Below are 26,515 nucleotides of genomic sequence, written 5' to 3'. Positions count from 1 at the left end.
GTGTGTGTGCACACACACATTTTGTGCACTTGTGTATGGGGCTAGATGACAGTCTAAATTTTGTTTCTCACATGGCACCCTCTTTATTTTAAAAGCAGGGCCTCCCTGACCCTGGGGCTCAGGCAGTCTAGCTGGGCAGGAAGCACCAGGGACTCACCAGGGATCACAAATGCACACTACCTGGTTTTGCATTTTTGTTTGTTGCTTATTTGTTTTTGTTTTTTGAGACAGGGTTTCTCTGTGTAGTCCTGACTGTTCTATAACTCACTCTGTAGACCAGGCTAGCTTCAAACTCAGAGATCTGCCTGCCTCTGCCTCCTGAGTGCTGGGATTAAAGGCGTGCACCACCATGCCTGGCAACCATGTCCAGCTTTTCTCCTTAAGACCTTTTCAATTGGTTTGTGTGCATGCACAGGTGTGTGGATGCCCTCGGAGGCCAGAAAGCACTGGACACTTGGAGGCACTGGATACTCTGGTGCTGGAGTTGCATATGGTTGTGTACTGCCCTTCAGGGTGCTGGGAACAGAACTCTGGTCCTCTGGAAGGCCTGGAAATGCTTTTAACTGCTGAGCCACGGTTCCAGCTCCACATCTGAGATGGGAGTTTCCCATACATTTTGCCAATTAAACCATTTCTCTAACCCTTTATTTTATTTTATTTTTGATATAGGATCACAGTTTTTTCTTTTTTGTTTTTTTTTTCAAGACAGTGTTTCTCTGTGTAATAGTCCTAGCTATCCTGGAACTAGTTCTTATAGGCTGGCCTCGAACTCACAGAGATCTGCATGCCTCTGCCTTCCGAGTGCTGGGATTAAAGGTGTGCACCTTAATCCACCACCAAGCCAAGATAGGATCTCATTTTTCAATGCTGGCCTTGTACTGCCTGTACAGCTGAGGATTACCTTTTTATGCATGTGTGCATATACAAACATGTGCACGTATGCGCAAGTGCACACGCAATAGCAAGGCCCATTTGCGGAGGTTAGAGAATGAGAGTCACTTCTCTCCTTTGTACCATGTGGGCTCTGGGGAACCAAACTCAGGCTTGGAAGTGAGTGCCTTTACTTGCCGTCTCGACTACCACTGAGGGTGACCTTGAAACGCTAATCCTCCTGCCTCTACCTCTCAAGTGCTGGGATCACAAGTGATGTAATGCTGTGTTGGAGATGGAACCCAAGGCTTCGTGCACGCTAAACAAGCGCAGTAGCAACCGAGCCACACCCTAAGCCCCCAGCTCTGGTTTCTTTTTTTTTTTTTAATATTTATTTATTTATTTATTTATTATGTATACAATGTTCTGTCTGTATGCCTGCAGGCCAGAAGAGGGCACCAGACCTCATTACAGATGGTTGTGAGCCACCATGTGGTTGCTGGGAATTGAACTCAGGACCTTTGGAAGAGGAGGCAATGCTCTTAACTGCTGAGCCATCTCTTCAGCCCCCAGCTCTGGTTTCAATAGCTGTCTGCTGATTTGGGGGGGTCTGTGTGGGGTTCAAGAGCAGTATTGCCTCTTCTGGTCTATTCCAGGGTCTGTAAGCCTGGAGTGTATAGTATCTGTCGCCCCTGGTTGATGATGCTCGTCTGAACTTCTGGCGTGGTGGGGTCTGTCCCATATGAAGCTCTGTATGGCCAACCCTGGACTTCGGTCGTCTGTACTGGGGTCACTTGGGTTGCATGACCCAGACTGTAGTTTCTCCTCGACAAGCACATAGTGGAGGCCACCTTGGCTCTGGGAATCTGCCGTCTCAGCTTCTGCTCTGGGATTCAAGTTGGAAGCTCTAGAATAGGGGGAGGAGCTTGGCTAGAAGACAAGTCCTTCCTGTCTCATTCAGACTCTGGGCCGGCTTCCCAGCCTTGTGACAGGATGACACAAGCGTCAGAAGTATGCAGACTGGACGTTGGGAGCAAGGACTAAAGACAGCTTCCGCTGAAGTCCCTGGAGATGACAGATGACAGTGGTAACACACAGGAAGTGAGTTCCCTACCACTGCAAGCACAGCCTGATTTCTTTCTTTATTCATTCATTTCCTTCCTTCCTTCCTTCCTTCTTTCCTTCTTTAATGCGCATTGGTGTCTTGCCTGCATGTATGTCTGTGTGAGGGTGTCAGATCTTGGATCTTGGAGTTACAGACAGTTGTGAGCCACCATGTGGGTACTGAGACTTGAACCCTTGTCCTTGGGAAGAGCAGCCAGTGCACTTAACTGCTATGCCGTTTCTCCAGCCCCACGGGCTAGATTTTTCTTATAGTTAGTTCGCCAGTTAGTTAGTTGGCGTGTACCATGACACACACATGCAGAGGTCAGAGGACAACTTACAGGAGTCAGTTCTCTCTCCCACCGTGTGTGTTGGGGGCTGAACTCAGGTCCTAAGCCTTGGTGCCAAGCAGCCTCCCCCACTAAGCCATTTGCCTGCCCCAGGTTGGATTTTGGATTCATTCGTTTATTTTGACATAAGGTCTCATGCAGCATGGGCAGACCTTGAACTCACTATGTAGCCAAGGCTGACCTCAAACTACTGATCCTCCTGCTTCCACCTCCAGGCACTGAGATGGCCACAGCTGGCTGCCCTGTGTGAAGGCCCCTACCAGACACTAAGAACAGGAAGATAGACTAACTAACCATTCTTAGAGAGATCTCGACCAAGCTGGGCATTGTAGTGTATGTCTGTAATCCCAACACATAAGAGACTGAGACACACGAATCATGAGTCAAGTCCAAAATAGGAAATTAGGTATGGTGGCACACACCTCTAATCCCAGCACTTGAGAGGCAGAGGCTGGTAGAGCTCTATGAGTTCGAGGCCAGCCTGGTCTACAAAGTGAATCCCAGGCTAGCCAGGGTTACCTAGTGAGACACTATCTCAAAAACAGGGCTGGGGATGTGGCTTGGCTGGTAGCGGTAGCGTGCACAAAGCCCTGGGTTTGATTTTGAGTACAGCTGACACTGGGTGTGTTGATTAACGCTTGTAACCTCAGCACTCAGGAGGGAGAGGCCGAAGAATCAGGAGTTCAAGGTCATCCTTGGCTACAGAAGGAGTTCAAGGCCAGCCTGAGCTACACAAGACGATAAATAACACATAAACAGACAAGCAAATATGCCTGCCACTTAGCCAGAGATGGAGCACAGCAGATCAAGAGCAGAAGCCAAAAGGTGGCCCCAGAGGCACATCCCCCAGGAGGACATATTTTAGAAAGTCACTGGAGGCTTCAGAGAAGAGGTGACATTGCCCATTTTGGCAGAATGAATGGAAGGTGAGGCATTCCAGACACAAGGAAAGGTATCGGCTGGTGGTTCCGAATAGTGCAGAATATAGCAGGGGAGATGGGAGCTAGCCTATCTCTGGACAGGTTGCCCAAACCCACATACTCTCAGGACAGCCTATGCTTCTCCTAGGCTATGCATAATCATCCGATCATCTGATCATCCGTATTCAACAGCAGAGACTGAAGCTGCAGGGAAGGGGTGGGGCCAAACCCTGGCCCAGCCCAGGTGGTTAGACAGAGGTCTGGACTGAACAGAGGAGGGCAGGAGAAGGGACCATGAGGCCGGCTGTCAAGGCACAGCACTGAGGTCCCAGCACTGCACAAACCAGGCTGCCTATCTCTCCCCCAGGTCCCACCTTGGCTCTAGCCCAGGTGCCCTAGTGGAAGAAGCTCCCACCAAGATTTTCCTCCGGCTCCAGCAGGGGCCCCAGGAAGCTCCAGTCACTGAATAATTGAAAGGAAGCAGTTTGGTCTTTTCCTCCCAGCTGCAGCAGCATCTTCTGGAGGGTTGGGTAACAAACAGCAGCTCCAACTCTTCCCCAGAGACACCAAGGCGGCTGCGAGGAAGCCACTGTAACCCTCTCGCTGCCGGGAGATGCCAGCTTCTCCTGGCTTCCAGCTCTTGCGGCTCACTGTGGCGTCTCCTCCCTCCTCCCCTTCCCTTTTTCCTCCTCTCCTTCTCCATAGCTCAGCATCTCATATAGCCCAGGGTGGCTCCAAATTCCCTCTGTTGCTGAGGATGGTGTTGAACACTTTGTCCTCCTGAATGCTTGGGTTGCAAGTTTGGGGACTCCACACTTGGTTTCTGCTGGAAATCAAAACCAGGGCTTTTTGCATGGTACTAAGCGACATCCCCATCAATGTACGCATGTTTGTTTATTTGTTTGTTTGTTTTGAGACAGAGACACGGTCTCACTGTACAGCAGCCCAGTCTGTCCTGGAACTCACCATATATCACAGGCTGAACTTGAACTCATGGTCTTACTGCTTCAGCCTCCCACGGACTGGGACTGTAGGTGTCCACAGCTAGCAGGCACATAAATTATACACAGATCAGTTTCTTTGCTCTTCATAACCTCTTTGAGAGGAAGGACTTACATTAAGCCCCATTTTACAGACAAAGGGGCTGGGTGATAGCACATACATGTAATTTCAGTGCTCTGGAGTCCAAAGCAGAAAACTTGCAAGTCCAAGGTCAGCCGGGGATACATAGCCAGACCCTGTACCAAAAGCGAATTAGCATGGGAAGAGGGGTGGGGAAAAGCAGGGCTGGGATGTAGCTCAGCTGGTAGACTGTTTGCCTATCTTGTATGAAGCTGTGATCTGAGCACTTGGGAAGTGGAGATGGGATGACCAGAATTTCAAGGTTATCCTTGGCTACATAGACAGTTTGAGTCCAGCCTGAGCTACACGAGACCCCGTCAAAAAAGAAAAGAGAGACATCAGCAAGATGGTAAAGGCACTTCCCAGCAAGCCTGACAACCAGCGTTCAATTCCCAGGGCCCACATGGTGGAAGGAAAGTACAAACTCTCCCAAGTTGTCCTCTGGCCTCCGCATTTGTGCCACGGTGAAAGCGCTCACACGCACATGCGCGCGCGCGCGCGCGCACACACACACACACACACACACACACACGATAAATGCAGCTTTTAAAATGAGAAAGAGAAGGGGGATTCACACTCCTCCAGGAAGAGCTCCCACCATCACGCCAGTCTTCTCTCATTCCAATTCACCCTCACCAAACCCCACAAAGACAGCGTTTTAAACATCTCCTTTCCATCCTTCGTTTCTGGATTTTCCTCTAGAGGGCGCTAGAGCAACCACGCCATGAGTAACTTTGAAGGACAGATTCCAAGGCTCAGGGCGTTGTAGTCCTGACCTCTATGGCGCCATCATGGGCAGGGATCACAGTGGAGGCACCAATCACTGTGGCTGCTGCTCCGTGCCACTCTCTGCTCCCAGGCTGCAGAAGCTGAGGGTTCCCATGGCATGAGGGGAGGAGCTGACAGGACTCTGCCCTTAGGAACGTGAGTGACCCACCGCAATGGTGATGGAGATGGCTCTCTCTGCCAGCTTGATAAAACACGTTGACAAAATGTTGTTGAACCTTGGGGGATTTCATTACGTTTGGTTTTTCACCAGACGCACCAAGCATGTCTCTGACAATATACATTAACAGAATCTGTACTTTTGTTTCCAGGCTGCCCAGACCCGAATAATCACACAGAAACTATATTAATTACAACACTCTTTGGCAGATGGCTCAGGCATATTTCTAGCTAGTTCTTATCTCTTAAATTAACCCATTTCTATTAATCTATGTATTGCCAAGAGGCTGTGGCTTACCCGTAAGTCTCTAGCGTCTTTCTCCTTTGGTGGCTACATGGCATCGCTCTGACTCTGCCTTCTTTCTCCCTACATTCAGTTTAGCTTTCCCACCTACCTGTATTCTGCACTGCCATAGGCCAAAGCAGCTTCTTTATTAACCAGTGGTATAAAACATATTCATAGCATGCAGAGGAGAATCCCACATCAATATATATGTGTGTGTGTGTGTGTGTGTGTGTGTATTCTACCCCACCCCTACGCAATAGCCATGTTATTCTTATTGTGTATATAATGGGGGATGTGCTAGGACCACAGATCACCTTTATGGAATTGATTCTCTCCTTCCACCTTTATGTGGATTCCAGGGATCGAACTTGAGGCCTCAGGCTGGTGTGACAAGCCCTTTTATCCACTGAGCCCCTCCCCATTTCTAACTGGTTTCCTTGTTTATTTCTTTGTTTGATGTTTCATGTAGTCCAAGCTGGCTTCAAAGTGTTGTATAGTCAAAGACACTCTTGGACCTTTGGTCCTCCTGCCTCCATCTCCCAAGTACTGGGATTACAGGCATGCACTGCCTTGTCAAGCATTTTATTTTGAAGTTGTTGAGACAGGATCCCATAATAAGCTGCCCAAGATGTCCTTCATTTTACTGTGTATCTCAGGCTGGCATTGGAATTCTCATACTCCTCCCTCAGTCTTCTGAATTCTGGGACTGCAGCCACATCTGGCCATCATTCAGTCAACAGCTTCCCTGACCATTGCAGACAAAAGCACACTCTCCCTGGACAGTGTTTGCTGTTATATTAGGAGGAGGAGATGGGGTGTGGCTTTAGTTCCCCCTTTATTGCAAGCCTATCCCTGAGAAAAAAAGAAAGGAGGAATGATCTCACCCAGCTACTAGATAACAGCCTCATTCTACAGACTGGAAAAAGTACGTCCCAGAGCAACTTAACTTCCCCTCATCAACTAGGCTGAAGTCTGCTAGAATTCAAGATAGAGTCTGCAGTACCTGCATAGTCTTCCAGTGAGGGGCTGGGGTGTGGCTCCGTGGTAGAGCCCCTGCCTAGAGTCCCCCAGTGAGGGGCTGGGGTGTGGCTCAGTGGTAGAGCCCCTGCCTAGAGTCCCCCAGTGAGGGGCTGGGGTGTGGCTCCGTGGTAGAGCCCCTCTGCCTAGAGTCCCCCAGTGAGGGGCTGGGGTGTGACTCAGTGGTAGAGCCCCTGCCTAGAATCCCCCAGTGAGGGACTGGGGTGTGGCTCAGTGGCTAGGGTATGACTAATAGGTAGAAGAACTATGTACAAAATCCTGAGTTCAATACCCAGTACAAAAAAAATTAGTTAAAAATAAAACTAAGTTCAAGCTTAAAAAAAAAATCCCTCTGGGTAAGGGCCATGCTAATCTCTGTATCGTTCCAATTTTGGTATATGTGCTGCTGAAGCAAGCATGGAAACTTGCACACTTGAGAGCATTGAGGTCTCGGATCCTGAGAGTCCCCCTGCATATGGAAATCTCCAGCAGGCAGGGGAGGGGAAAGGCAGGGTAAGTTCTGTTCCAACTAAGCAAGAAAGTCCTAGGTACAAAAAAACATACTCCTAACTCTCCCCTCAACCGTGTATGCCCACCCCGCCTGCGACGTGTGCTCTGTCCGTGGTCCTAAAGTCCTGATGGCAAAGAAGAGAGCAGTTTGCTGAGACCAGCAAAGGGCAGGGTGGGAGGGAGGCTGTGGGGAGGAGTTGGATGGTTTGGAACCTCTGTGGACTCTTCCAAAGACTCTCTAGCCTGCCCTGAGTTTGTCCTCAACCTCCCTGGATCTTCCTCAAACACTCGAGGACTTTGCTCACTCTGATGGATTTTTTTCCCCTATGTTGTTTTGCAATAGGGTCACATGTAGCCCAGACCCACTTGAACTCACTCTGTAGCTCTGTAGATGAGCTCAGACTTCTGGTCTTCCTGCCTCCACCTCCTGAGTGCTGACGGTAACAGGCAAGCAACGCAGCTGGTGTGGAGCGCCTTGGTTGGCTTATGTGGCAGCCGAGGATCAAAGGCAGGGTTTCCCACAGGTTAAGCAAGCACTCTACCTACTGAGCCACTTCCTCAGCCCTCTGCTGCTTTGCTACCCTGTTATGGGGCTCCAAAATTAAGCCAAGAGTGACACTCTCAGAGAATCTTCCCTTGATGTCAGTAGCTCCGAATACCCTTCATGTCCAAACTAGAACAAACACTGCTGACTGCTGGTGTGGGACAATTGTCTATATTCTGTCAATTGTTTTAAATAAATGCTGATTGGCCAAGAGCCAGGCAGGAAATAGAGGCAGGACAACCAGATAGGAAGTAGAGGTGGGCCAATGAGGACAGGAAAATTCTGGAAAGAGGGAAGCCCATTCCTCTGCAGTCCTGCCCAGACACAGAAGAAGGAAGATGTGACCCGCCCCACTAAAAAAGGTACCAAGCCATGTGGCTAACATATACTAGAATAATGGGCTAATATAAGTTATAAGAGTTAATAAGAAGCCTGAGCTAATAGCACAATCAGTTTATAACTAATGTAGACCTCTGTGTGATTCTTTGGGACCTAACGACTGTGGGAACTGGGCAGGACAGAAACTCCCCCGAACAACAGACTGCCAATATTAAAGACAGCTCGTGCTGTTTGCAAGCCATTATGTCCTGAGGTAGTATTCCCCAAACCTTCATTCATGGCCACAACTTAGAAGGAAAAGCCAGAGGTTGTGGCTTGAACCTGTAAGGCAGAAAGATCAAAAGTTCTAGAGAAAAAAATAATCTGTCTGGCACTTGGAAGACGGAGGCAGGAGGAGCAGAAGTTCAAGATCATCCTTGGCTGCAATCGTTAGTTCAAGGACAACCTGGACACTTGAGACTCAGTTTCAAATTTTTTTTATCTTAAAAGAGAGAGTTTCAGACCACGCTTGGCTATGTAGTGAGGCTCTGTCAAAAGAAAGAAAGAAAGAAAGAGAGGGAAAAAAACAAAAGTGCATCACCTAGGGAACTATAATAATCTCACCTCCTGAGATTTGGATCTCAGATGTATCACAGGTTGATTGACATATAAAACACAGGGCACCCAATTAGATCTGAACTTCAGAGAAACAATGAATAATTTTTAGAAGCCTGTCCCAAATATGAACTTCATGAAATTCAAATTTTATTTAACGAGGGAGCCCATGATTTTATTTGCCAAATCTGACAACAGCTATCAGAATTCTTAGCAGAAGTCTCAGCCCAATGTGACCTGAATCCTCTGCGGTCCCTCAGATGTGTGACGATGGTGATTCTGGCCACCTGTGTCTTCTCATCTGCTGGCTTCTCAATATTTTTGTTGATGTAGCTGAAGATAGCTTGGAGTTCTGGCATCCTCCTTGTCATATTGACTTAAATTGGGTATATGATCAGTGAAAATCCCTCAATGCTTCCTAAATATATTACTTCTAAACACTGCCTAACCCATTCCAATTTTAGAAAGTTAGTTGGGGGTGGGGGAGCGAGATTCAACATGTACTATTTCCCAAAATCCTTCCCTACCTTTACACATTCGTTCCTTTGTTTCCATCTGTTCAGTCGTTTGGACTGTGACTATATTTGTGAGCTCCTCCAGACTGTGTCCTCAGGAAATTTGATCTTCAGGGTGTCACTGTTCCATCCACTCACTAAGCAAGCATGCTGGAATAGGATGGGCACCGTGGTCCTCCAATATACACCTACGCACATTATGTTATTTAATCTCTATTTTGAATACAGGTGAATTAATAGAACAAAAGACAGACTATAGCTCCCTTATCCAAAAATACTAGGGCCTAGAAATGTTTCCAATTTCAACTGTATTTTTGCAGATTTTGGAATGTTTTCATGTGTGTGAGCATTTAACTCAGAGCCTTGTGAAGACGAGGTAAGCATTCAACCACTGAGCTGTATCCCACCCATCCCCCCTTTTTTGTCTCAGATGGGGTTGTATGTCATGTATCCTAGAACTCATTAGGTAGCCCAAGGTGACCTTGAACTTATGATCCTCCTGCCCCCCACCTCCCAAGTGCTAGAATGGCAGGCATGCACCACCAAACCTGGTTTATGTGGTCCTGGGAATGGAACCATGGGCTTCACACATGCTAAGCAAGACTCTACCAACTGAGCCATATCTCCAATCCCAGATTTGGAGAGAGAGAGAGAGAGAGAGAGAGAGAGAGAGAGAGGATGTGTGTCTGTATAAGCACCATGTGCCTTTTGTGTCATTTCTTTAGGCAGTGTCCAATTTGGGTTTTGGGTTTTGTTTTTTGCTTGTTTGGTTTGGTTGATTGCTTTTTGTTTTTGTTTTCTGAGAAAGTGTTTCTCACTGATCCGGAGCTCAAGTAGGCCAGCAAACTCCAAAGTTCTACCTGAGTCCGCCTTCCCCACAAGGTGGGGTATGCACCAGTACGCCTGACATTTTAAGAGACTTCTGGGGACCCAACTTGGGTCATACTGGCTACAAAGCAAGCATTCTGCCCACTGAGTTATCGCCCAAGCCCCTGTTTTGTTTGGGGGGGGGTTGTTTGTTTTTTGTTTTGTTTTGAGACAAACCCTGTCTCTTACTTACTCCTGTAGTCCAAACTGGCCTTGAACTCATAACCTTCCCATCTTAGCCTCCCAAGCTGGGATCACAGATATGCATCACCATGCCCAACTATTTATGTTTCATATATATCCTTGATTATTCTGCATTTTAAATGAACTTCAATTGTGTATGTGTGTGCCCAGGCACACAAGCCACAGTGCACGTGCGGAGGTCAGAGGACACTCTGAGAACACTGTAGGCTCTCTCCTTCCACCGCATAGGTTCCAAGGCTCAAAGTCAGATCGTCAGTCTTGGCCGTGAGCACCGTTAACCTGATGAGCCATCCTGCTAGCCCTGTGGGTCATTCTAAACAGTATTTTTAGTGTCTCTGTGTTTATGCTGCAGTCCATCACATGATCCGACACAGAAGGGTCATGTTGATCTCCCCCAAAGGTGCTCATTTTAGATTTTAGGATCAGGACTGCTATAGGTGTTTTAGCTCACATCAGTACAGTGTAACTTTCTCCTTGGGAGGCTCACATGACTTTATAAGATGATGCCAATCATACATGGGTGGCACCTACCTCTAATCCCAGAACTCGGGGTGGTGAGGAAGGAGAATCAGAAGTTCAAAGTCATCCTCAGCTCCACGTGCTTTCAAAGGCAGTCTTGGCGACATGAGACACTTTTTGGTGTATAAGGGCAGGGGATGAAAACGCCTGTCAATCAGGTGCAATGACCCATGCCTGTAATCCTAGCACTTGGGAGGCTGAAGCAGGCAGGAGGATCAGTGAAAGTTAGTCAACCCATATTACATACATCATTTTAGAACAATTAGGGCTACAGACCAAGATTCTATCTCAAGCATCTGACTTCCAAAAAGAGAGAAAGTAAAGATATGTTCTAGGGGCTGAAGTCTCAGAAGTCTCTCTCTACAGCTCTCAGGAACCTCCTGCACTGTGAGTGTGGGATCCACTCTGAGAAGCTAGGGTAGTGCCCCAGTTACGGGGCTCATAGGCAGGCATGGCAGCCAGATGCAAACACTTGAACCTCAGTGCCATATCAGAGGTTCAGACTAAAATGGCAGGGGAGTGATTCAGATTTCCTACGAACTGAAAAACTTTCAGGGGGAGGTAACATTTGAGCTGGACTCCAGAGGGTGAGTAGACACTCCTTGGGTAGAGAAGAGAACAAAACATTTAACCTAGTTGAACTGCCTGAGCCAAGACCAAATGGAAGGGTGAGGGGCTGGAGGCTGGTTTAGAATAGAATGTGGCAAGAGATGAAGTTTCAAAATGGCAGCATTGCTCAGTGCTAGAATGCTTTTCTATAAGATTCCTGCGATGGGCTGGAGAGATGGCTCAGTGGTTAAGAGCATTGCCTGCTCTTCCAAAGGTCCTGAGTTCAATTCCCAGCAACCACATGGTGGCTCACAGCCATCTGTAATGAGATCTGGCGCCCTCTTCTGGCCTGCAGGCATACAGACAGAACATTGTATACATAATAAATAAATAAATATTAAAAAAAAGATTCCTGCAAATGTCTGGGAGCCCAACTCTGCAGCAGAGCACCTGCCTAGAATCCTCTAGTGTGGGGCTGGTATGTGGCTCAGTGGTAGAGCCCCTGCCTAGAATCCCCCAGTGTGGGGCTGGGGGCGTGGCTCAGTAGCAGACAGCTTGCCAAGCATGGGGAGGACCCTGGCTTCCATCCCCATCACAGTAATTTAAGGAGAAGAAGGCAGAACAAGGGGAGAGTGTGGCGACAGCAGGACTGACTGTGCCGTGTGTTCTTATCCCATCTGCCCTTTGTAACGGCCTTTGACTTCTTCAGTCCCTCTCACTGAGCTCCTCTCACGTAGGCACTTGACTGGCAGTAGGGATTCAGAAGCCCCAAGGCTACTCTAGGCTTACCAATCTACAGTGACAGCAGCGAGTGTCAAGGGGTTCCAGGGGATGGTGCCAGCCAGCAGGGAAGAAAAGTCTACTGAGAGTTGATGCCGTCTATGAGCGTTGATGAGGAGTCTGGGAGAGGGCATCCTGGGAACTCGGCCTAGTGGCTAAAGCCTGAAGTTGTAGTGCTCTGGAGGCTGAGGGAGGAGCAAGGTGAATGGGCAGCCGTCCTGGGATGCCTGGTAGTTCAAGGTCAGTGTGGAGTATGGGGTGAATGCATCTCACAGACAAAGAGAATGATGAGAGAGTGAGCTGACGTTGGCAGGCCTGGGGGGTGGGGGACGACAATGTATGTGGCTGGACCATGAGGCGGGACTGTGTCACAGTGATAAGACAAGATAACAGGGCATCTCTAATCTAAGTCAAGATGTGACTCATGGAAGATAGGGGTCTGGGGGCAGGGAGGCCAGGCAGGATCTGAGATGGAGATGATACCAGGGGAAGAGAATGAGTGGATGAATGGGAGCCATAAGAGAGAGGTGAGGGATCAAATTTTTATTTTATTTTTATTTATTTTTTTTTATTTTTGAGACAGGGTTTCTCCTTAGCTTTGGTTCCTGTCCTGGAACTAGCTCTTCTAGACCAGGCTGGCCTCGAACTCACAGAGATCCGCCTGCCTATGCCTTCTGAGTGCTGGAATTAAAGGCGTGCGCCACCACCGCCCGGTGGGATCAAATTTTTATGTTTTATTTTTATTGCGTGCACGTGTGTGTGTGTGTGTGTGTGTGTGTGTACCTGAGTAGAACAGGGTTTGGGATTCAGGTCTGTTCCATAGTCAAGGGTGGGAATTGACAAGGTTAGAGATGAAGAGAGACGGATTTGGACAGTGTTTTAATTCCTTGTTGCTGTGCTAAATACTCTGAGAAGTTGTGTTACGTGTCTTTAATCCCAGCACTCAGAGCCACAGGTAGGCAGATCTCTGTACATCTGAAGCTAGCCTGGTCTACGAAGCAAGGTCCAGGTCAGAGCTACATAATGAGACCCTGTCAAAAAAGTATTGCCTCCGAAGAAAGCAATTTAAAGGGGGAAAATCTCACAATTCAATGTTACCGCCCATCGCTGCAGGGAGGTGGAGTGTTAGGGACCTGGAGCAACTGGTCTCATCATATTCCCAGCCAAGAGCAGAGTGCAAGGAATCGGTGCCTGTGTGCCAGTGCGCAGCTCACACTGTCCACTCTTCAACAGTCCAGGATTCCCTGCCTAGGAAACGGTGCCGCCCACAGTGGGCAGGTCTTCCCACTTTAATGAATGCAATTAAGATAACCCCTTTAAGAGGCAAGCCAGCTTAAACTGGACAGTCCCTCACTGAGACTCATTTCCCAGATGACTCTAGATTACATCAAATTGACAATTAAAATTAACCACTTTGAACAACTTCCTTCTCTAAGCCCCCAGGAACTGGCCTAGCCCGCAAAACGTGGGTGGTGCACCTATCCGCAGTGAGGAATCAGGGACTCAGAGAGGGGCAGTGATATCCTCAAGGTCATGCAGATAAAGCAGAGGAGCCTGGCATAGAACCTTGTTGGCTGGGATTCACAAGGACGTAGAGAGGGCCTGAAGTCTCCCTTACCGCTATCGCAACACTGTGAGTTTCTTCGAACAGTTCTGTCTACCTTCCCATAGATGTGGTTCTCAGCAAGAGTAGAAAATTTAATCCTCATTTATGTATTTATTGGAGACAGGGTCTTACTATGTAGCTCTAACTGGCCTGAAACTTATTATGTAGACTAGGCTGGCTTCCAACTCACAGAAATCCACCTGTCTCCACCTTCCAGGCACTGAGATTAAAGAAATGTGTTACACACAGCTAGATATGAATTTTTAAATAATTAATTGCTATTTTATGTGCATTGGTGTTTTGCCTGTAGGTATATCCATGAAAGGGAAGCCAGATCTCATATAATGGCATTATAGACAGCTGTGAGCTGCCATGTGGGTGCTGAGAATTGAACCCACGTTCTCTGGAAGGGCAGTCAGTGTTCCTTATGTCTAAACCATCTCTTCAGGCCCAGAATAAGAGGTTTTCCCTCCTTTTTAAAAAAAGATTTCATTTAATTTAGTATATAGTATTCTGCCTGCATGTATGCCTGCACACCAGAAGAGGGCGCCAGATCTCAGTACAGATGGTTGTGAACCTCCATGTGGTTGCTGGGAATTGAACTCAGGACCTCAGGAAGAGCAGCCAGTGCTCTTAACCTCTGAATCATCTCTCCAGCCCCAGAATAAGAATTTTTTAAAAGCTTATTTCTGTGTGTCTGCTTGTCTAGAAGGAGTATGGGGTTTCCCTGTAACTATAATCACTGACTGCTGGGAACAGCCCAATATGGGTGCTGGGAACTGAATCCAGGTCCTCTACAAGAGCACCAAGCGCTCTTAAGTGCTGAGCGATCTGTCCAGGCTAGGTAGCCAGGCCATTTTATTTTTTTTTTTTTTTTTTTTTTTTTTTTTTTTTTTAAATATTTATTTATTTATTTATTATGTATACAATATTCTGTTTGCGTGTATGTCTCCAGGCCAGAAGAGGGCACCAGACCTCATACAGATGGTTGTGAGCCACCATGTGGTTGCTGGGAATTGAACTCAGGACCTTTGGAAGAGCAGGCGATTCTCTTAACCACTGAGCCATCTCTCCAGCCCCCAGCCAGGCCATTTTAAAAGAAGCTAATTGAGACTGGGGTTGTAGTTCAGATGGTACAGTGCTCGTCTGGCATGTGCAAAACCCCAAATCCATCCCCAGTGGGGCGAGAGGAAAGGGTGTTGCTGAGATGGCTCCTAACTGCACTTGCCCAACCCTTCCCTGTATCCTTCACATCTCACACCCTGAGAATGAGGTCTTCAGTTGCTTAGCAACTAGCAGAGCCTTGGAGAAAGGACCCGGGAATAGCTTAGGAGGCGGTTCCCTCTGTTAAGATAGAGGTTGTGTGTGTGTGTGTGTGTTCTACTTTTGGTCTAGCACTTATTGCCTCCGGACCCACTCCACCCCTAGCACGCAAGAAGACATGGCTGCTGGGAAAGCTAATTTTCCATGTCACCTTGGGGGCAGGGTTTCCAGAACAAGGAAGAGATAGTCTTATTGAGACTACCCCCTGCGATGTTAGCTTTGGAAAAGTTAGCCAGATGCGGTAGAGACTGAAAACTGCACCCGGAATAGGAAGGGAATAAAACCTGGGGAAACCTCCATTTCTGCAGGGTTGCTGCGGTTGCAGACCGGAAGTCAGAACACTGACGAGAGTCAGAACAGCACCCAGGTTATGAGCCTGCTGACTGGAGGTGGAGCGTAGATATTAAGCACTTTCTCTAGCAGGTACCAGGACCTCGGTTTGAATGCCAGAACTGCAAATAATCAGAAAGGCTGAAGCTGGGCTGGAAGGATAGCTCAGCGAACCAGAGGACTTATCTGTTGCTCTTGCAGAGGACTGGGGTTTGATTCCCAGTCCCCACATGGTGGTTGACAACTACCCATAAATCCAGTTCCAGGGGATCCATTATCCTCTTCTGACCTCAAGCGCTAAGCAATATGGGTGCTACACATACATGCATGCTGGCAAAACTCTCTCGCATAAAAGAAAATAAGTCTTAATATCTTTTATTTTATTTCATGTTATTTTGTTGTTGTTAGAGACAGAGTCTCTTGTTGTAGCCCTGACTGTCCTGGAACTCTCTCTGTAGACATGGCTGACCTCAGAGATCTGCCTGCCTCTGCCTCCTAAGTGCTGGGGATCAAAGGCACACACTATCGAGCCCTGTAATATCTTCTTTTTGCTTATTTGGTTATTGTTGTTTTAACTTGGTTTTTGAGACAGGATTCTCTATGTAACCCTGGCTGTCCCGAAAATCACTCTGAAAATCGGGCCTCAAGTTCAGAAATCTGTCTGCCTCTCTAATGCTGGGATTAAACATAGGCACCACACACACACACACACACACACACACACACACATATATATATATATATATATATATATATATATATATATATATTAAAGGCTGAAGTGGCAGGCTGCTAGTCTGTCATTCATGTAGTCCTGGGTCTGATCCCAACACCAGAAAATAAGATGGGTTTTTCTTTTTGAAAATTTGTATTCATATTCAAAGGCTGTGTATGGTGGCACACACCTTTAGTTCCAGCACTCGGGAGACAGAGGCAGGCAGATCTCTGGGTTTGAAGCCAGCCTGGTCTACAGAGGTAGTTCAAGGACAGCCAGAGCTACACAAAGGGGAAAAAAGAAAGGAATGAAGAAAGAGATGAAGAAGTTTTGTAACATTTTTTGTATTGTGTGTGTGCGTAGGTCAGTTTTCTCCATGATTTGCATTCTGAGCTTTGAACTGCAGCTATCAGGCTAGGCGGCAGGTGCCTTCACCCTCCAAGCCGTGTGTCTGGTTCCATAGAAGATTTTTTTTTTAAAGTTCATTGGGATTGGAGGGACTGGGGCAGTGTGTAATGCGCTTGCCTAGCATGTACAATGCCCTGGGTTCCATCCCCAGCACATCTCACCACAGTGGGATGGCACGTGCCTGTAGCCCCAGCACTTAGGAGACCGGAGTCAGAAGGACCAGAAGTTTAAGGTTATACTTGACTACATAAGAGTTGGAGGCCAGGCTGGGATATAGGAAAACTTGTCTAAGAAAAAAATGAAGTGGAAACAAACAAAACACAAAGACCCAGTCTGCACTTTACAGATGGGAAAAGACAATCATGAAATACATTCATGTCCTGAAGTGACGGTGCCAACCTGTCACCAGCCCTCCCTCTACAGCCTAAGAGCAAGCGGATTAGAGCCGCGAGTGGGCCCTAAACCTTCAGGATTAAGTCGTATAGTGAAAGCTTAGCGTAGGGCTGAGAGGTGACCACCCCGCCTTGTGTTTTTGTCTGTGCCGCAGGGCCCGACGCCCAGGACCGTTGTCATGTCCTCCACCGTAAACAATGGGGCTGCCGGCATGCCATCCCCGCCCGACGCCTCCAACGGCTTCCCGCAGCCCGGCGCCTCGTCCGGGAACTGGCCGCGCCCGGAGGAGGAGCTGCGCGCCGCCGAGCCCGGCTTGGTCAAGCGCGCGCACCGGGAGATCCTGGACCACGAACGCAAGCGGCGCGTGGAGCTCAAGTGCATGGAGCTGCAGGAGATGATGGAGGAACAGGGGTGAGCGGGGCGGGGCGAGAGGGGCGGGGCGAGAGGGGCGGGGCCAGGGGAGATGAGGTGGGGCGAGGTCAGGTTGTGTTCAGGACTTAGTGCTGGAGTCGTCAGGGGCGGGGCTGGGGCGTGGTGGGGCGGGGCTAGGACGAGGAAGCGTAGGACCGTGGTTAAGCTACACTACACTCAGGGACTTTGGGCAGGAGGGCGGGGCAGACAGCAGGGGGCGTGGTTGGATACGGTAGGCGGAATCAGAGAAGTGTGAGGCGGGGGCAAGACCGGAGTCTGAGTACCTAGTACTCAGTAGGGGTATGGCTGGGATGTGCTCTGGGCATGGTGAAGAAGCAGGTAGGGAGGGACTAGACAGGGTAGGTATGGTTGGTATGTGGTTGTGATGAGCCTGGCCAGTCTATGCAGCGACTCTGACCAGAGAATGATCCAGCAGTGCCCAGAACCTGGGTGCAGAGGGAGAGGCGGGACTGGGCAGAGTGTCCGGTTGGGAAGAGATAGGATGAAGCCAGAGTAGGGGGTGTGGGTGTAAGTGGTTGAGCTGTGCTCTGGAGTTTGGTGAGGAAGGACGGAGTAGGGGTGTAGCTAAACTCCGCAAGGGGGCGTGGGCAGGTGATAGTTGAGCTTTGTTTCCCTGAGGAGTGCTGAGGTTATATTAGTCTGGACTGGCGCTGTGGCTGGAGTGTGATGTGGTGGAACCAGGACAGGGATGTGACTGTGAACTTGGCAGAGTTGTGTGCAGGGACTTGGTTTGGCAGGGCTAGAGCGTGCTGGACAAGGGAGGCTATGGGGAGGGGAGTGGGGGAGGTAGGGCAGGGATGGACATGTGTTTGGGCTGCACTCCGGAGTTTGGTACACCAACAAGGGGCTTAGCTGTTCTAACTGAGGCGACCTGACCTGGAAGTGATGGAGCTGTGCCCAGGATATTGGTGCAGCATGGTAACGTGTGGCCTAGAGCAGGACTGGACTAGGCAGGGAGCTTGCTTGGCTTTGCACGGTGAGTGGATTAAGAAACTAGACTGGGATGTGACCAGGATCTGATCAAGCCTGTGGCAGGTCCCACGTCTGAGGAGCCTGATTGAAGGTTGATCTTAGTCTGCGGTGCTGATGTGGGTGGGGCCAGATAAGGTCCCAGCAGAAAGAAGGCAAGGTTGGAATAGGGTGGGAGGTGTTCAGAGAGACCTGGGTACCTATTAGCCTGGGGCTGAATCTGAAGAGCACTGGGAGTCAACAGCCCCATCCAGCAAGGAGGTAGGGTCTGGACCAGCTAAGTGGAGCCACAAACCCAGGCCACCTTCCATTTATCTGTCAGTTCAGACAATTCAGAAGCTGTCTCTGATGCTCTAGACTAAGCCCCAACTCACAGGAGCTACAGAGATGCATCCCCATGCCCTGGATATGACAACTCAAGGCCTCCGTTTCCACAATCTATAAAATGTATAGAGATGCCAAGTCAGGCAAAAAACACAAGGGTCCTTATCCAGGCTTCCTACAGTTTCTACTAAGTCATCGTGACCCTTAACACTGTAAGTTGAGGTTTCCCCTTGAACTGTTACTGCAATGGGTAATTCTGGCCTCAGAAGTCACTCCTGTCTTCAGTCACATGCACGTGCAATCACACACACACACACATGATCACATAGACACACAGGTGTGCACACAGGCACACACATACACACATACATGGATGCACTCATACACATGAATGCTTAACATGCACACACAAATGCACACACACATGTGTATGCAGGTTCACACACATGCACACATATGCACATCAAGTATATAATTTAGAGACAGGGCCTATGTGGCCCTGGCTAACCTGGAACTTGCTACGCAGACCAGACTATCCTCAAACTAGCTGAGATCCCCCTGGCTGCTTTCTGAGTGACCAAAAATATTTTTATTTATTTTTTTTAAATATTTATTTATTATGTATACAATGTTCTGTCTGTGTGTATGCCTGCAGGCCAGAAGAGGGCACCAGACCTCATTACAGATGGTTGTGAGCCACCATGTGGTTGCCGGGAATTGAACTCAGGACCTTTGGAAGAGCAGGCAATGCTCTTAACCGCTGAGCCATCTCTCCAGCCCCCAAAAATATTTTTAGATAAATGAAATAAACTTGAAAGACAGTTTAAAGAATACCATGATAGTTGGTTTTAGTCTGACATTCCCAACTCACAGTGAACACAAGCCTGAATGTGGGCACCTGCCTGGGATCTACTGGATCTGGAGAGAGCCCTTGGCCCCTATAATGAGATACCTCAAGTTTCAATAAAAAAACCCAGAATTTGGGCTGGGGTTTGACTTATTTGGTAGAATTATTGCCTAGTATGCATGAAGCCCTGGATTCCATTTCTAGCACCACATAAACACAGGTGATGTGGTGCATTGTATGACATCCCAGCACTGCAGAGCCTGAGCACCAGGATCAGGGATTCGAGGTCATTCTTGGCTACACAGCAAGTTTAAGATCAACCTGCACTATGTGAGACCTTGTCTCAAAAACAAAGACCCAAGGCCAGGGATGAGAGTGCATGCCTTTAATCCGAGCACTCAGAAGGCAGAGCCTGGTATATCTCTGTGAGTTCGAGGCTAGCCTGATCTACATAGTGAGTTCCAGGACAGCTAGGGCTACATAGTAAGATCCTGCCTTAAAAAAAAACCTGGGTGGTCAGTCACAAAGACAGAGTTCAGAGCTTTCAGACAATTTAAGATGCCTTCAACTCCATCTCCAAGGAACCTAATGCTGTGTTTTTCTGGCCTCTGTGGGCACCTGAATATGTGTGCATACATTCACACACACACACACACACACACACACACACACACACACACTTTTTCAAGACAGGGTTTTTCTATGTAAAAGCCCTAGCTATCCTGGAACTCACTGTAAACCAGGCTGGCCTCGAACTCACAGAGATTCTCCTGCCTCTGCCTCCCGAGTGCTGGGATAAAAGGCATGTGCCACCAACACCCAGCCCTTTAAATAAAACATTAAAAAGTATTTTTAAAAATGTATGTGTGAGCCAGGCGGGGCTACATGGCTTCTCCTGACTCCGCCTTCTTTCTCCCAGCACTCAGTTTAGTTCCCCCCCACAAACCGCCTAGCTCTTTTCTACCCTACCACAGGCTCAAGCAGTTTCATTATTAACCAATGGCATTCACAGAACACAGAGGGAAATCCCACATCAACATAGCAAGACTCTGTTACACATGCCTTTAATCCCAGCACTTGGGAGGCAGAGGCAGGCGGATCTCTGTGAGTTCGAGACCAGCCTGGTCTACAAGAGCTAGTTCCAGGACAGGCTCCAAAACCACAGAGAAACCCTGTCTCGAAAAACCAAAAAAAAAAAAAGACTCTGTTACAAAATAAAAATGAGGAACTGAGAAGATGGTTCAGCAGTTAAGAGCACCAGCTGTTCCTCCAGAGGACCTAGGTTTGATTCTCAGCACCCATACTGGTTCACAAGGATCTGTAACTCCAGTTGTGGGGAATCTGTTGTCTTCTTCTGGCCTCTTTGGGCACCAGGCACACATGTGTTTCACAGATGTACATGCAGGCAAAACACTCATACATGAAATAGTAATTAAAACTTTTCAATGTTTGTTAGATGGGCCTAATAAACATTATTAAGAAAAGAAGGAGGGAGAGAAATATAGAATACAGAGAGAGAGGAGAGGAGGTGGAAGGGTGGAAGAGGGGGAAGAAAGCAGAGGAAGGGGGAAGGAAGAACAAATGAGCAGGAGGGAGGGGAAAGAAAAGGGGGAAAAGAGGGTAAACAAGGGAGGGAAGGGTAGGCTGAAAGAAAGCAGAAGGTAGGGTGGGGAGGGGAGGGCAGGGAGAAGGGGGAGGGAGAGGATACATTGAGAGAGAATAACAGAACTCCTACAAAAAAGCAGTTGCCAATGAGAGCATGCACTGTGACCAAGGACTAGAGAGCAGGTGGGAGTGAGCTGAAGGAATGACCTAAAATTAGCAGCGAGCCCTCCCGGTCCCTGTGCCCCACAGGTACTTAGAGGAGGAGATCCGGCAGAAGGTTGGGACCTTCCGGCAGATGCTGATGGAGAAAGAGGGCGTACTGACCAGGGAAGACCGGCCTGGGGCCCACATGTGAGTATGCCTGGTGACAGAGAGGGAGGGGGCATCTCATGCTGCAGCTGGGTGCCTGGGCGGTGAGGCTTGTCCATTGCGGGCTGGGGTGAGTGAAGGAGAGTTCGTGGACTCTGTTCATAGGAAGTTCTGACCTGAACCAGAGTACATGTACACACCTGAGGTCCCCGAGAGCCATTTATTGCCCACCTGGGTCCTGTATAGGTCAGCAGCAGGAGGGCCCAGATGTCAGACCAAGGATCGTGGCTACAAACCAGGGTGCGTCAGAGATGTTCAGACCCCAACATTGTCCCTGACTGACAGTGTGACCACAGGCAAGCTACAACTTAATCTGTGGGTTGGTTATTCCCACCTGTGAAATGAACTCCAGAGTAAGCGTGTAATGTGTCCTAGAAACCCAAATGCCAATGGGCACAGGGTTGGCTCGGTGGGAGAGCACCTGCCTAGAAGACCCCAAAGAGGGGCTGGGGCCTGGCTCAGTGGTAGAGCACCTGCCTAGAACTCCCCAGTGAGGGGCTGGAGTGTGGCTCAGTGGTAGAGCACCTGCCTAGAATCCCCCAGTGAGGGGCTGCAGTTGTGTGGTGGTAGAATGCTTGCCTTGAAGCCTCCGGTGTCGAGTTGGGGCTCAGCATTAGAGCACTAGCCTAGCATGCTGGAGGTCCTAAATTCAAGCATGGGAACTAAAAATAAAGAGTATAGAAAACGGTGCATAGCCGGGTGATGGTGGCGCACGCCTTTAATCCCAGCACTCGGGAGGCAGAGGCAGGCGGATCTCTGTGAGTTCGAGACCAGCCTGGTCTACAGAGCTAGTTCCAGGACAAGCTCCAAAGCCACAGAGAAACCCTGTCTTGAAAAACCAAAAAAAAAAGAAAAAAGAAAAAGAAAACGGTGCATGTTGAATTGGAGAGATGGCAAAAGATATCCCATCCCCACGCCAGAAAATTACTCAGTTAATACAGGATACAGTCTGAGGGTAACCCCCTTGCTAATGATCCTTTTCTACTCAGTTCTGAGGCTGTGCAAGAGGCTGGGGGAAAGGTTTCTGGTCTTTCTCTCGCCAGTGGAACCAGTTCAAGAGCAAGTATCTTCCTGAATGCCCAAATCTATCTACTTTAGTTCCACCAAAACCTAATCAGTGATTCTAGATTCTGAAACAGGAGGAATGTCATGCTATATAGTGAGCTCAAGAAAAAGGAAAGAAAGAAAGAAAGAAAAAGAAAGAAAAGAGGGAGGGAAGAAAGAAGGAAGGAAGGAAAGAAAAAGAAAAGAGAAGAAACACTCTCTGAGGCTCTATGAGCAGTTAATGATTGCTAGGGAAAGAAGAGAGATTTTTTTAACACGTATTTACTCTCTCCATGTGTACACATGTGTGTGTGTTTGCATGTGTGTACTTATGTACTTATACAAGTGTGTGTGCATCTGCATGAGCATGAGAGTGTACATGCATGCCAGGGTGTGCTTGTGGAGATCAGAGGACAACTCCTGGGAGTTACTTTTCTTCTTACACCATGTGGGTGCTGAAAATCGAACTCAGGTCACCAGACTTGGCAGTGGGTACCTTTATCCAGAGACTCATCTTGACGGCCAATGAAAAATAACATTTTCATGGGGCTGGAGAGATAGCTCAGCAATTACTGGCTGCTCTTCCAGAGGACCCGGGTTCAATTCCCAGCACCCACATGGCAGCTCACAACTGCCTGTAACTCCAAGATCTGACACCCTAACACAAACATACATGCAGGCAAAACACCAATGCACATGAAATAGAAATAAATTATTTTTTGAATTTTTCTTTAATGATGTACCACTGTTGAGACACAGATGCTTCTATAAATAATTCCTCACTTGTGATCCTCGATGCAACCTTAATGCAACTTATTGGGTCACCAAAGAAGGGAGCAGAGGCCGGAGAGACGGCTCATCAGTTACGATCCATAACTTCCCTTGCGGATCCAAGTTCTGCTCCCAGTTCCCTTGTTGGTCTGCTCACACCTGCCCGTAGCTCCAACTCCAGGAGATCCAATGCCCACTTCTGGTCTCCCCAGGCATTGGCACACGTGCACACACGCACGGTGCACACACACACACACACACACACACACACACACACACACAACCTAGAGCCTCTCATGAGAATAAAAATGCCCCTTTCCTCCTTCATCTCCCATAAGTAAGAAGGACAGGCCTTCTGGGTTTTGCCTTTTCTACCTTCTTTTTTTTTTTTTTTTTTTTTTTTTTTTTTTTTTAAATATTTATTTATTTATTATGTATACAATATTCTGTCTGTGTGTATGTCTGCAGGCCAGAAGAAGACACCAGACCTCATTACAGATGGTTGTGAGCCACCATGTGGTTGCTGGGAATTGAACTCAGGACCTTTGGAAGAGCAGGCAGTGCTCTTAACCACTGAGCCATCTCTCCAGCCCCCTTTTCTACCTTCTAACATGTTCTCGGTGACAACCCTCCAGCTCAAACCAGTCTGCATTACTCTTAGCACCTTCCTTTGTGGTCTCCTCTCTGTTCACATAACAACATGTTCAATCAGTGTGTTATTTTAAAACAGGGTGGTGTGTGTGCATGTGTGCGTGTGTGTGTGTGTGTGTGTGTGTGTGTGTGTGTGTAACGCGTGCCCCAAGATAGCCTGGAATTTGCTATGTATCTGGAGATAACCTTGAACTTCTTTTTTTAAAAATTTATTTATTTATTTATTTACATCCAGGCATAGTGGCACACACTTTTAATCCCAGCACTCAGGAGGCAGAGGCAGGCAAGGTCAGTCTGGTCTACAGAGTGAGCTTCATGACAGCCAGAGCTACATAGTGAGACCCTATCTCAAAAACAAACAAACAAAAAGATTTACTTTTAAGGTTATGTGTGTGTGTGTGCTTGCATGTGTGCATGCACATGCATGTGCATGTACTCACAAAAGCCAGCAAGGAGCGTCAGATTCCCTGGAGCTGGAGTTGCAGGCAGTTCTGAGCCACTTAACACACATGCTAGGAACCAAACTCGGTTCTCTGCAGAGCACAAGTGCTCTTAACCACCAAGTCATCTTTCTAGCCTGACTTTGAACTTTTGTTCCTCCTGCCTCCACCACCAGAGTGCTGAGATTCTAAGTGTGCATGACCACACTCAATTTTGTGCAATGCTGGGGGTGGAATGTAGAACCCAGTACATGTTAGGCAAGCATGTACTCAACTTGCTTGAAGTTTATCCCCGCCCTGAGAACCAGATCACTACTGGTTTAACTAATGCAGTGCAGCTTCCCCAGTTTTTACACAAAGCTGCAGTTTCCTTACTCATGTAGTAAGCCTTCTAGCTCGGTGCCTACAACGCCAGTGTTTGATGGCACGTGCCTGTAATCCTAGCACTTGGGAGGCAAGAGGCAGGAGGATCAGAAGTTCAGTGCTATGGGTGGCAGAGGCAGGAGGTTCTCTGGGGCTTGCTGACAGCCAACTTAGTTCCAGGTTTAGTGAGAGACTCTGACTCCAGAAAATGAGACAGTGATAGAGAGAGACACTGCTGCCCTCCTCCTACCATTGTGCCCATGCACACAGGCACCAACACCCACCCACACATGCACACATAGCCCACATACATATACACCACACGCATTCACACATAAACCGGCAATAAAGACATTAATAATAGAACTGCAGCAACTACACCCAGCCTTGCTCACCATTCAGAGGCTGGGGGCTGTCCGCGGTGCTGAAACCGAAGGCTAAGGGGGAGAAAGGCTTGTCACTGACCGCATACCTTCCTAGGAACTGGCCTCTGAGCCAGTTTTCACATCTCTGATGTATAAGTGAGAGAGACAGACACTCCACACATCTGTAAGGATTCTAAATCTAAGGATACCATTCTGGCTGCTGGATCCCAGCTGTACCACACCCCAGCAATATGGCTTGGGCAGACCCTGACTTTTCTGGCTCTTCATATCTTTATATTTAAAATGAAGATACTGATGCCCATCTCATAGGCTAGCCCGGTGGTAGAGCACTTGCCTAGAATCCCCCAGGGAAGGGCTGGTGTATGAATGAGCCATAGAGTGCTTGCCTAGAACACCCCTCTCCCAGTAAGGCTCTGAGGGCATGGCTCAGCTCTAAAGCCCTTATGTAGCATACAGAAGACTCTGGTTTCCATCCCCAGCATGAGAAAAACACAAATGAATGTCAGTGTGAGGATCAACACCTGGCACACGGCAAACACACATCACTGCTAGGTGGCCACCGCCATCTTCTGTGTACTGCCAACAATACCATATGCTCAATTATCTTTGACTTATTTCCTTCTGCTTGACTGTCTCCACGCTGCCTACCAACTGCCAACTGTCAGACTCTGTACAGCCCCCAGTTCCCGCATTTATGCCTAGGCCTCCAAATTTGACCTTCCATGGGTTATAGACTACTGTTTGGGGGCATGTTAGGTAAGTTCCTACAGTTAATTGACAAGCGTAGGTGGTGGGAGGGTTGGCTCAGTGATTGGAAGTATTAGCTTCTCTTCCAGAGGACCCAGGTTCAATTCCTAGCACCCACATGATGGTTCACAGCCATCCCTAACTTCAGTTCCAGGGGATCTGATGTCCTCTTCTGACCTCTCTGGGCTTAAAGCATGCATATGATGTACACATACACAGGCAGGCAAAACAATCACATACAAAATAAAATAAATAAATTTAATTTTAAAAATTAAACAATGGAGGCATGCCCAGCATAAAAGGGCTCCACCCTGAGAGCCTTTGGGGTCACTAGGGGATCACACTGGCTTCACGACAGAGGAGGCATCGCTCCTAGAAAGCGGCCGCTCCTCACCCTTGGGTTAACGGGCTGATTCGAGTCATCATTTCTTGTGACAATCTTCTCTCCACACCGTCATCAGAATATTATACTGCTGGCACGTCTAGAAATGACCCGCCAGAAGCCAGAAGGATTTGGCCAGAAAACAGAATATGATCCATGTTATTTGGACACATTTCCCTGGAAACGTTGGAAGGTGCATCCCTTGGGTGTTGGGAGCTCAGTCTGTTTGTTACCTTTCCAGACCTGTGGTCCAAGTACATGACACAGACAACTCGGGCTGCTTTGCTCGTGGTATCGGAGGGTTAATTCGTTGTGAAATAGATGGCATACACCACTGCAGCCAGAAACTAGCAGAGAGAAAAGAAAGAAAGGGCA

The 26,515-nt window shown here is 48.2% G+C and overlaps 1 protein-coding gene and 1 non-coding gene across 3 annotated transcripts in view; one reads left to right on the top strand and one right to left on the bottom strand.

The window, feature by feature from the left end:
* Window positions 1–26,515, top strand: part of Srrm3 (serine/arginine repetitive matrix 3) — a 71,334-nt gene that overhangs the window by 16,286 nt on the left and 28,533 nt on the right. For both annotated transcript variants that reach the window (XM_041648287.1, XM_041648286.1), the window contains exons 2-3: window positions 16,965–17,221; window positions 21,237–21,338. In XM_041648287.1, the coding sequence (XP_041504221.1) occupies window positions 16,989–17,221; window positions 21,237–21,338 (335 nt within the window). In that variant the 5' untranslated portion in view covers window positions 16,965–16,988. The remainder of the gene's footprint in view (window positions 1–16,964; window positions 17,222–21,236; window positions 21,339–26,515) is intronic.
* LOC121446668 lies at window positions 6,928–7,029 on the bottom strand. The gene has a single exon (XR_005974100.1). It is a non-coding gene; the product is annotated as a U6 spliceosomal RNA (small nuclear RNA).

This window comes from Microtus oregoni, unplaced genomic scaffold (assembly GCF_018167655.1).
Source record: "Microtus oregoni isolate MIOR12 unplaced genomic scaffold, Mior012 000003F_ref0000135, whole genome shotgun sequence".
NCBI classification, from domain to species: Eukaryota; Metazoa; Chordata; class Mammalia; order Rodentia; family Cricetidae; genus Microtus; species Microtus oregoni.
Note: the sequence above shows the minus strand (reverse complement) of the source record. Positions and strands in the feature narration are given on the sequence as shown.